This window comes from Brachionichthys hirsutus, chromosome 16, assembly GCF_040956055.1.
Source record: "Brachionichthys hirsutus isolate HB-005 chromosome 16, CSIRO-AGI_Bhir_v1, whole genome shotgun sequence".
Taxonomy (NCBI): Eukaryota; Metazoa; Chordata; class Actinopteri; order Lophiiformes; family Brachionichthyidae; genus Brachionichthys; species Brachionichthys hirsutus.
In genome coordinates this window covers 2,396,707-2,408,788 of record NC_090912.1, presented here as the reverse complement: position 1 = coordinate 2,408,788, position 12,082 = coordinate 2,396,707, and the positions used below count along the sequence as shown (strand labels likewise).

General features: G+C 44.1%; 1 protein-coding gene across 1 annotated transcript in view; it reads left to right on the top strand.

Annotated features, from left to right (window-relative positions):
* Nucleotides 1-12,082, top strand: part of srcin1a (SRC kinase signaling inhibitor 1a) — a 52,314-nt gene that overhangs the window by 23,384 nt on the left and 16,848 nt on the right. The window contains exons 4-7 of the mRNA XM_068749746.1: nt 4,345-4,371; nt 9,938-10,133; nt 10,824-10,835; nt 11,174-11,469. Coding sequence (XP_068605847.1) covers nt 4,345-4,371; nt 9,938-10,133; nt 10,824-10,835; nt 11,174-11,469 — 531 coding nt within the window. The remainder of the gene's footprint in view (nt 1-4,344; nt 4,372-9,937; nt 10,134-10,823; nt 10,836-11,173; nt 11,470-12,082) is intronic.

Below are 12,082 nucleotides of genomic sequence, written 5' to 3'. Positions count from 1 at the left end.
TTTGTTGCACTTCATTTGCATCACATATTTTCATCACGATTAGTAAGGTGATAGAAAGCTCTGTGTCAGCAAAGCAAGGCAGTGAAATGCTCCTTTCCAGACAGCATCCGGAGCGACCGCAGCCGAATGCGCAGCGTTGTGCTCGCGGAATTGATTTTGCGATAGTGGAATGTTGTCAGGTGGGCATTTTTGGCTGTGTTATAATTTAAATTAAACTGTCGGAGCCAAGCTTTTATTTGTTCCTCTGCTGTCGGAACCCGGAGAACTTTGTAAAAGATGGGAATCTGCCACTCTTCAGGCGTGAGGGAAGACAGGATGTCGCACACACACATACTTGTTGAATGTATGTGTGTGTGTGTGTTGAGGCGGCTCTTTGACGCAGGAGGATTATACGTTTCTAAGTTCTGCTGTGCTGTTTTGAAACGTTTCTTCTCATCCTCCAAATGTAGTTTATTCTTTATTCACAGCCGGAACAGTTGTCTCGCTCATCGCTGCAACACACTCTCACAAAAACACACACACACACACATGCTGCACTTTGTTTGGATGAGCGCCACTGCTGTGTGTGAATTTTTCAGTGGAATTATGTGATGGCGATGCACATCAGTGGAGAGGAGAGAAAATGAAAGGGAGAGAGGGGGTGAAAGACAGGTGGAGTCTATAGTTGCCATAGTAACCTCTTCCGTAAATGGCAAGTGGGCATATCGCATTGCAAAGGTCAGGCTGTACGGAGAGGGAGGAATTGTGCAATAATGAAGACAGAAGAGGGAGAGGGTAATGAGCGGAGGGCAGATTCGGAGGCAGCCATGAGGAGAGTGGACGGCTCCTGAAAGTGACAGGGCATTTTCACCATGCGGGGGAGGAAGCAGCAGAGCCCAGAATTCCTTGTCATTTTGTGGATGTGCAGGGCACGGACAACGAGGACGGAGGGAGGAAGGGAGGAAGGGAGGAGGAGCTGGAGAGGAACACTGTGGCCAGTCAAGCTGCCCGCTGCTTAATTAGCCAGCACCAGCAGGAGCCAGTCACCCGTCTGCAAAAGAGTTAATCGGCTGGTGTTGTAATGAATTAAATAAAGACTTTCCGCCGCATGTGCCACTAGAGAGCGAGACAGAGAGAGAGAGGGAGAAAGAGAGATTGAGAGAGGGAGGTAAGCACAAGAAGGGAGAGAGCAAAAAAAATGCTATGAGGACTCGCCACAGCTGACGGACAGCCTGGGATGACCGGAGTGGTGGACAGGTACGCTGCAGGTGAGAAGGTCTGGAGGCATGCAACTCGAAACTGAAGGCTGCTGTCGAGGCTTGTGTGTCTGTGTGGGTGTGGGATGAGGACGTGCCCAGCTGGGATTAGATCCCATGCCTGTTGTGTTTGTTGTGGTCGTTGTGGGGACGGTGTGCATACGCGCAGGTGGAGGCTGAGCGGTGGGAACTAAACTGCACGCCAAAAAATGTTTTCTGTTTGGTTGATTGTCAATACGGCGTGTTTTAAATGAGGAGACAAAGAGAGAGGGGCTGCGGCAATGTTAAGACGCAAAACTAGAGAAGAGGTGGATGGAGAGGGAAAAGAATAGGAATGACCGAGGTGGAGGGAGGAGGGGGGGGGGGGGGGGGCGGCGATGTGGAGAGGATGACGACATGAGAAAGAGAGGTGGGTGGAGGAGGAGAGGCGTGAGTGCAGCCTGCTTTACATGCAGGTCAGGGAATGCAGCGCGCCACTCTGCACGGCTCCCTCCTTCTTTTTGGAGATCTGTGGTCGACTTCACGCACACACACACTTGTGTGTAAATGTACACATCATTGTCTTTACTCTGCAATCAGGTGTGTATTTAGCCCCTCGGCCCCTGAGTTTAATCTCACATCTCCGACTTAAATCAGTAACGCTGTCTCCTTGGGACTTCCAGCATATTTAATTCAACAGGAGGTTAAAAATGATTTACGTTTGAGCCTCGATTGAGGCTTCTGTCTATCATCTGGGATTATGGCTGAATGAGTTGGTGTGATAGCCGACAGAATAAGGGAAGAAATGCATCTATTGCATGGATGGAAAGTGTTAAGGGGTGCTAGAATACAGTGTAAATAAGCCCTTTCCTACTCGCGCTCATACCCTTTTGATGCAGTATTTGCAACTCAAAGTCCAGGTTTACTGTCTCTGTGGCTATCAGCAGAGCAGCGGTTAAAAGACGACAAAGCGGCGGCAGAATAAATGTGTTTACTTTACCTGAAAAACTGCGAGCAAAGCCTCATTAAAGCAGCAAATAGAGACACAGTGGCAGAGACAGACACACAACACCACAAATCAGCGCTGCACCATTAAAGCCAGCTCTGTGGGAAAATAAAATCATTACAGATGTCTGGGCAACAATTATTTATGATGCACCAGTGTTTCTCCTGAGTCTGTGTCAGTTCAACAGATTGTCAGGGACGAACATTTAATGGAATAAATGGCCGACGCATGATAAAGTGGTCAAGTGTCCAAACGGAAGGTCTTGTGTCTTCTGTTTGGATAACTTTAACTTTAAGTGTGACTAAAAATGAGCCTTTTGCCAGCATGTAGGAGGTTTCGAGGGCTGAAGACGTTGGTATTGCGATCCTTAAAATCTTCCCAAGCTAAAATGCAGCAACCTTCATCAATTTTGAAAATGTTTTTTCTGTGAATTTGTCCCAGCAGTGAAGACCTTCTCACCGTGTGTAACCCATAACATCACTGAAAGCTTCAGTGGATCTGGACAAAGCCTTAAAAAAACGATAACGTTCAGTGTCTCTGATTTTCTGGGTTCACTTCAAAACAGCAACATTTTATTACTTCTATTTCCTTCGTGATGGAACGATGCCAATGATAAAAGTGTGCTGAGATCTGACCAGTTAAAGCAGCTGTTTTCTTTATACATTTGTGGATGTTGTGGCCTTTGGCATAAAAATATAAAAGGACCAATCAGACTATTTCCAAGGCAGCGGTAGCGGTGTTAGTGGAAACGCTGGATTAACACCGCCGGCTCCTGGTTATTTCAGCAAGACAATGCCAATATGCATAACACACGTACAACGCATTAGACTGGTCCCCCCCCAACAACACAGATCTGCCTTCTGTTGGAAATGGGAAACAGGATTCACAATGACACGGATTATTGTATATTGCATTTTCGCTGTCATGTTTTATTGCACATTATCTCAGCATTTTAGAGTCCGGTTTATTAAACCAGCATACGGTTGGTGTGCAGTATGGAAATATTGGCACGGCTCCTGCCTGAATGCAATCTGTAAACGGTTTGTTATACTTCGATATATATATATATGCTTTTCAGGATCGGTGTAATTATGACTTTAAAACCTAGCAGGCAGTAAACACCATAATGCATTAATAAAATGCAGAGAGAAGTACAGAAAATGAGTCACCGAATGTCAGCAAATGAGGGGAATCCAAGTTTAGAAAAGATTTCAATAAGGAAATAACGAAGATGCTGCTGTTTACAGATACGATCTCAACTTTTCTCGCAGCAGTATTAAATCAGAAGACTTATAATGGAACACCCTCAACTATCATAAATCAAAACACGCTTCTTTTCATCTCTGTGCCGGGAGAGTAATGTGGATTCTGCACACTGAAGACTGAATAGACTGAAAATTTCCTCCGGATATGAAGAACGAGAAAAAACGAGTTTTGATTGGAATTAAATGTTAAGAACTCAGATTTATTTCCATTTTCCATTTAATTTTGCGTTATATCTGGGACTACAGTAGCTGGGACGGCGGGATAATCGTATTTTAATGGAAAACTCACCTTCTGAGCACTCGGCCAAGGACTGAGTAGCTTCTCCTACATGCTCGACCTGCAGGAAGGGCAGGAAAGACGTATTATCAGACCAAATATACATTCAAAGTGGCCAGGGAAGTGTTTCCTGTGGAGCCAAAGTTTGAGGCAGAAGCCTTCGCCACAACAACAGTCTGGGCTGCTGTTTGATTAGATTTGAGTCTTTTCATTTCCTCCCCTTCCACCAGTCACAACGCAATCTCGTTTCAAGGTGCGCTGTAATCCGATGCCTGGAAAACGCATCCCACCCCCTTCCATTATCACCAATCAAACGTAATGATTTTAGTTTAGGTAATTGTATCAGATTAAGCCGTCAACAATATTAATGGATTTTCTATGCAGGAACGACTTAGGAAAGGAAATCGGTGATACATTTTGAGGGGGGGGGGGGGGGGGGGGGGTTTAGGGGTGCATTCATTCCCCCACAGCTTCCTTTAAAGTTACTCATTCTCGGAGAACATAAAGGGGTATTAGAGAAGAAACTAACCTTTCTCTGTTTGTCTTCATTTCTTCCTCCTTTTGCCGTCATGAACTCTACAGCAACAGCCCAACTACTGGAGCTTTAAGGTCAGTGCTGCATGTCCCCGTGTGGCTTGTTATTCTTGTGTGTGTGTGTGTGTGTGTGTGTGTGTGTCATCTCAAACTCTTTGGGTCCTCTTTTGGAAAGTGTTTGTGTGTGTGTGTGTGTGTGCGTAGCAGTGCTGTAAGACATGGCGACATCTTAAACGCCTTCGTTTAATCTGTGGAAGGCGATTCTCTCTGGATTTATGATACCTCAGCCAGCTAGCATTAATGACTCGGAGTCATGTGACCAAGCGGAGTCATTACTCACACTGAGCGAGATATTTAGAAGACCTTTAAGACGTGCTGCAGAGACATGAGTGAAATGATGCGTCGACGTTTGCTCACAGGCTTGAGTCACGGCCTTTGAATGCGAGTGGCCAACGTGTTATATTACTTATCGTTCAAAGGGCTGAACCAGTTTGTTAGTTGAGATGCATTGTAATATATCAGTTTGTTGAGAGAGAGAGAGAGAGAGAGAGATCACAGAATCATTTGAACAGGATGGAAATGTCACCTATCAGCCGTGTGCTTCGACTCGGGGGGGAAGGCTAAGCTATTTATTCTCCTCTCCCTTGTGTCCCTTAACCATAAATTAAATTAGACTGATATGAATCAGAATTTATTTGACCAACTGTCAGAGACTCAAAATTATTCCATTTACACTGACAGAAAGCGAGAATAGACGCTGGCAGCAGAAAGACATTTGAATGTTCACTTGGATTCTTAATTCATGGCACTATATAATAAAATAGCTGCTGACAATCATCCAGAAAAATAAAAAATAAAAACATTTTAGTACAAGATGTGGTTCTGTTAATCGCTCGATGTTGCTTTGCAACAGCCAGAAACATCCATTGTGTGAGTGCCTCTTCATCACCGTGCAGAGAGGGCTAGAATTTATTTATTTATTGGCCCCGCAAGGTGCTGCAGCAATACGGAAATATGGGATGAAATAATCACAATGATCTGTGTGACACATCTGAAGCTATTTGCATTCAACATATGTACAGTACTGTTGTTAACACCTAATATGGTCACACCTCATCCTGCGTTTTCTTTCTTTCACACTGAAGCCCCATAAAGCCCCCCCCCCCCCCCCCCCCCCTCCCTCATTGTTCCTCCTATCTCATAAGCCTCAAAGCTTCAAATAGACATGAAATAAATCCAAATTTTTGTCTTATATGTGGGGGAAAATGTATGTAAATCATCAGTATTTTACACACTTGGATGTGAAATGTCGGTCTTTACGTCAAAGGAAAATCTATACCAGCAATCTGAGCCATCATCTCTCCCCATTGTGCTTCTTCTCCTTGTGAACAATCAGGTGCCATCGACAAGTTCAGTTTAGCGGAGCAATTTATTTCAGGGCATTTTAAAGGGATGCTTTTCTGAGGGTGTTCGGGTTTGTGCATGATTGGCCTAACAATTGAAAACGATAGATCAGGGAAGAGACCAATAAGTGTGACGGTTGGGCTATTGTTAGCGAGCTGTTTTCGCTCTACGTTTTCCAAAAGTGAGAGCTCTGAACCTTTTTTTTTTTTTACGACATCAAGACTCAGGTTTAGCCTCTGCAGCCACCGACCAAGGTAAGAGTCAAGATATGTTGGACAGGACTGAACTAATAAGGAAAAGAAGACAGACGGCTAGAGTCAAAGACAGGCATAAGGTTCTGAGAAAGAGAAAGACGTCATTTCAAGTCAAGAAGTAAAAGCTTGAGGAGTAAAGTGTCGATGGGCTGCTGGGAAGGTGTGAGGCTTGGTATATTTACCATTTAACACCTGTCTCTCAAGGAATACCCGGGAGTCAAACTCCTGATTGTCAGTTTGTGCACATCAAGCTGTTTTTGACATTTTTGACTCTCCTATGTTCTGTCTTTGCTCAAGTTCAGTGGGTAGAAAGGAAATGATCACAACGAGGGAACAAGCCCATTTATACTTCAGTATTTAGCACCAATTACCAAAGCACAAGGTAAACGGTTGGACTTGCTAATAAACTTTTAGTACATGCAGCCAAATGTACTGACAGGAATGCCACAGTAAATGCTTACATTTGCTTTAATGCAGCTATTATCATGTTATTATGCGGCATCACCATGCGTCACTTTTGTCTTGAAGCCGTTCCAATAAGTTGATCTTCCCTCTGGCTCTTTTTTGTCAGCAAAACAAATACATTAACATTTATCTAGCTGAGCGGCAGTACAGTGTGTTCAAAACGGGTTCTCCTGTTATTTCTAATGGCGTCTGTGGGGAGAACTGCACATATTCCTATGACTTTTCTTTCTAACATTACTGTTGAAGTGAAACACAGAAATTCTCGGCTGCCCGTTTTACAAGGTTAAAAGAGTTTTGCAGACTTGGGAGCCAAACATTGATGTGACTGACAGAGTTTGATGAAATGTTCTATACCGAACATTAAAAGCTTTACAACAAGGCAACAAGGCCACCGTCACTTGACCGTAAAACACAGTAGACCAGTGTGTGTGTGCGTGCGTGCAGAAATCCACTCTAGCTCATGTGCACAAACATGGTTTGGAGCTTGCATGGGTTTAATGCAGCTTGTAGCCTGAAGCCTGTAGTCCGTCCACTCCATGTGGATTGTCTTCCGTCTAAGATCATATCATTCCTCTCTTCCACCATCCCATTACAACAGTGGAGGGTTCTTGACAGCACTGTAAAAAAAGAGAGGTCTGGATCACTCTAAAAGAAAAGGTGGAGGTGGAGGGAGGGAGGGAGGAAACTGAGAAGGAGGTTGAACCAGTTTCCCTGAAAGGAGGCGAGAAGCACCAAGAACCGGTTTATCGCTGGAATGTTTAGCAGCGCCAGATGGCAAGTATATAAAGGCGTGCATGATATGTCAAATGTACATTTGGATTGAATCGCATAAAACCGTCGATATGAGAATAAAGTTGGAGTGTTGTCACGACGCAACCTGACGGGGAACTTGTAGAACAACAGCTGAGGTGAGCTTCCACACACGTTGTCCTGTTCAGTGGTTATTATGAGAATGCAGCAAACCTTTTTCCAAGTTTAGGATTTGCGTTTGCACACCTTGTCAGGATCAAGCCTTGTCTTTCAGCGCCATAAGCCACTCTGTTCATGATGAAATAAACCTCTCTCATGCACGAGTGGAAGCAGAAAAGTTATTTCTCTCTCAGATATCCATGAAAAAATAAACAGTTGGTATGCTTTACTCTATTTTTTCTGTCATTCTCTAAAATATTGAATGTTTTCACTGCATATTTTTATGCCACATCCAATTTTGGGTTTTGGGATGTCTAGGGTATTCTATCACTTGCATTTTTTTATTAGCATTAAGAAGTCATTATATAGTCCACTGACTATTACAAATAATTATATATTCATAGAGTTTGATTATTTGTATTTTATCAAAATAAAAGGTGAGAATATTAGCACCAGAGTTGCGTCTGTACTGTAAATATGAAGTATGGTGGTGTGGATTCTCTTATTGGACATCTAGGTCTCATGGTTTTTAAAGAGTTTTATATATATATATATATATATATATTGTTTTCTTTCCTTGTTTGGTTCAGTAACTTTGTGGCATCAGCTTGGTTGTCTGATAAAAGTTTAGACGCATGCCTGAATTCACTTTCTAAAATCTGCGTCGGGCCCCTGCCTCCAGATATTTGACAATGCTAAGCTAGCTATTTACTCTGTAGTCACGAGAGTGGTGGCATTGCTTTTTCCTAGCTCCTGGTAAGTAATAGATTACCAGTAATTGTTTAGTTTTTAGTTACTGCATTCCTGACTAGTGCTGTCTAAAGAGAATAGTGACAAAAATGTACTAATATGGTTCCATGCCAGGTCAGGAAGAAAGATGAAACTCATTTTTACAGTGTCTGAGGCGCAGACACAACGCGGTACATGGCACTGTTGGTGCTATTGGCTGTGTTTGTATTCAGCGTGGTCACAGTTTAGATGAATGACCCTATTAGATAACAGGGTGGGGGTTATCTGTCAGCATCGCAGCCTTTCTGCGTGCTCAGACACCGTCTGCCACCACTATCACGGGACACCGGCACCATCAGTCCGTGTGTGGGGATGAATTATACATGATGGTGCCAAAAGGAGCGTGCATCATAAAGAGGATTTCCCCACTTCTAAGACCTTAACTTGTTCAATGCCAAATGACATCTAAAGACAAATTTGAAATTTAATTATGCCTCTCTTCAACAGTAAATAATTCCAGAACGTAAAACATCTGGAATGCACTTTTCTTTTCCTGATGAGAGGAGACTTCGGTGTTTGCATAGTCATAGTACATAATATTCTGTGGGTCTTGAAAAATAGGGCAAAATAAGTGAAAACCGCCTCCACTGAATGAGTTAAGAGGCGACATAGAGCTGCATCCACGGCTTGTTTAGTTTAATTTGCTGTAGTGCAGCCAGAATTGACTGGTGTACGTTCAATCAGCGATGATCGGGATAAATGAGAGACATTTGGTTAAATTAAAATTGGTTAGTCTATTTATTAAGCAGGAAGCTTGAGCCATGTCGGTAGCCCTGAGTGGCTCTACTTAGGAGCTAACTGCTTCGGTCCTTATACTAACCTTGTTGTGGTTTCGCAGCCAGCCAGTTGTTGACCTCCTGATGCGAGGCCTTTCTGTGAGGAGGATGCATGTTCTCCCTCATGCAGGGCAAAATTACATGCAATTTAATTCAAAAGGGTGACTGCAGGTGTGGCGTGATGATTGTCTCTATGTGTGAGACCTGTGCTGTTTAGGGTGCGCCCCAGGGCAGAGCCAGCCCTCTGGAGCTTCCTCTGACTCTCGTGCTGATTAAACACGACGTGAATGGAAGCCACAGTCGAGCCATTCTACAGTTTGACTCGGTCAGAGGAGACGAGAGGTAAATGCGTGGAAAAAGTGGGTAAAACTGCTCTGTCCACGGCGCAGGGAGGAGAGGACGGGCGAAGTAACTGTACTGTAGCCTGCTTCTGCCGAACAATCGCCAGACAGCATTCTGGGAGCTCATTACAGCAACCTTTGTGCTGTGGACGCTACTGCGCCCGGAGATCAGGGAAGCCAGTTCAGCGATGCTCAGCCCAAGCTGCGTTTACCAAGAGGCGGCTGGGCGTAGGCCAGCAGAGTAAACCCACAGTGGCAGGAGTTGAATAAGTGTCTCCTCCCATCCCACAAGCGTTCATTTAAAGTTTGCACCGGCATAGGGACAGGAGTTTGGCTGAAAGGGTGTGGGAGGTGTGCAAACACGACATTACTGGAGCTATGCTGCGGCACAGTTTACACGGAATGTTTCTGCTTATCCACCATCGGTAATGCATGAAGGCTGCTGCTCCAGAGTGTATGGAACCAGCTCTATTGTTCTTCTCAGCTGCAGCATTCAACCGATGTCAGATACTGTGACTGCTTGTAATTCTCCGTGAATGGCCGGTAGCTAAAGCATTGTCAAGGCCTTGCTAATCTTCTTATATGGTTCATTGTGTGACGTCTCACTGCGTGCTCACTGTTTCTTTCCTGGATGGTGTTAAATCCCTTTACTCCACCTGACAGTACTTTATCACATGTCTCCGTGTTTCTTCGCCGCCGACAGAGCCGCAGTCCAAGGCATTCCCAGTCGACGCAGTCCGGCCTCGCCGAACAGGCCGCCAAGCTCTCCTTCGCCTCTGCCGAATCCCTGGAGACCATGTCGGAAGCCGACATCCCCATTGGGTTCAACCGGATGAACCGATTTCGCCAGAGCCTGCCACTGTCCCGCTCTGCCAGCCAGAATAAGCTACGATCTCCAGGTTAGGATTTGAGGCGCCGCTGCAGTCGGAGAAATATTTGCAGCTGTCTTCTTACCTCACGTTGCTGCTGTTGTGAACTGCTTTGCTGACAGAATAGGAGAAAGCTTTATGTTCTCACTCTCTCACGTAGCAGATTATCTTAATTACCTACTGCTGTGAACTGAAGAGTAGTGAGTCCTCTGGTAACACAACTTTTGTGAATAAAGAGCATCTATTCTAACAGCATGTCTAGGAACCTGACGTCATGTGCAGTCAGACTTCAAATATGCCGTGTAATATTTAAAACGAAGTTATGAAAGCACGATATTTTTGCTTTGGTCGTTATTTTTGTGTTTGACTGCATGCCTGCCTGAAGGTTTGTTCTTGTAGAACTGGAAGACTAGACAGAATAGAGAACAGATTTACTACGGAAGGACCTTGAGAATGTTTAGAGTCTGGACTCATAAAGGTCAAGGTGTGGATTCACATCAGGCCCAGTGGAAAGGGAAAAGCCCTGCAACAAATAAATGGGAGCGTCTGATAACTTCAGACAGAAATACACTCGTCTCTGTGTTCCTTTACTAACGCCACTCTTTATTTTGTTCTTTCCTAAACTCACCTGCATTTCCTTGCCTTTTTTTTGCTGGACTTTTAATCCCTGGTTTTCCTTTGCTTTGTTTGTTCTTTTTGTTTGTCCCATGATGTATGAAGATGAATATACAGGTTAGTCAGGAATCAGACTCATTTCTCCTGCAAAATAAAATGGCTTCTGACAACGTGCTCCATGAAATAGGGTTATGTCAGGGTAAATTTCATATACATTGATTAAAAAAAAAGATTTGATTAAAAATGTACAACATTCAGTCCTCGCAAGGTTGCTGTCCTAAGCTATAAATTACAGTCTTATTCCTCAAATTAATGATATCTGATTACAGAAATATTTATCTGCAGCTTATATATTTGGATCATAATTGATTAAAAACAAAGGAATATCCAACGCAATTCCTTTGCTATTTATGCTTTGCGTTGGGTTCTTACTCAACTTCATCAATCTGTTCTAGGCGTGCTGTTCCTGCAGTATGGCGATGAGACACGCAGGGTGCACATCACCCACGAGCTGAGCAGCCTGGACACGCTGCACGCTCTCATCGTGCACATGTTCCCTCAAAAGTTAACAGCTGGCATGCTGAAGTCAAGCAACACGGCCATCTTGATCAAGGATGAGGCGCGGAACGTTTTCTACGAGCTGGAAGATGTCCGGGACATCCAGGACCGCAGCATCATCAAGATATTCCGCAAAGAGCCCATCTACGCTTCCTACCCTGCTGCCGCACACCTGGCTAACGGAGACCTGAGGGTGAGCAGAAGGGAGCTGAGACGAGTGGGCAGACGAAGTCGTCATAGTGGGTTGTTCGAGAGGAAGGAGGCTGTCTGATCTGCTAGATGGATGTTTTACAACGGAGGTTTTCAGTGAGACTCCAGCGAAATGGATTTCATGGTAACTTTGACAGCAGCGTATGTGGGTTAGCAATTTAACAGGTATTCCTCCTTGAATTGTATTTTCTTATCTTCAACTAGGCCATCTGTTGGTGTGAACACACCAGAGAACAACGCTTCTCTGTGAAAGGAGCATATTTTAACATCCAAAGCTATTTCTGCTTCAGTGAGGATCAAGGAATCCTGAGGGGGGGGCTTATTTATTTATTTAGTTATTTATATTACACAAAACCCTGCTGACATTCCGTATTATGCACACAACGTTGGGAATATAACTTAACCTTAGCGGGCAATGCATTGCGTATACATTTTTAAAGCACCCTTAAACTGAACTTGATAAATCTTAAAGGTGTAATTTTAAGCAACAGCTTTATTGGACAAAACCAAGTTGCACATCATGGTCTTTCATAGGGTGATTAAATGTGAGCTGCGCGGTCAGCGCTGTTCAGTATCTTCTGCTCAGCACAAATTGG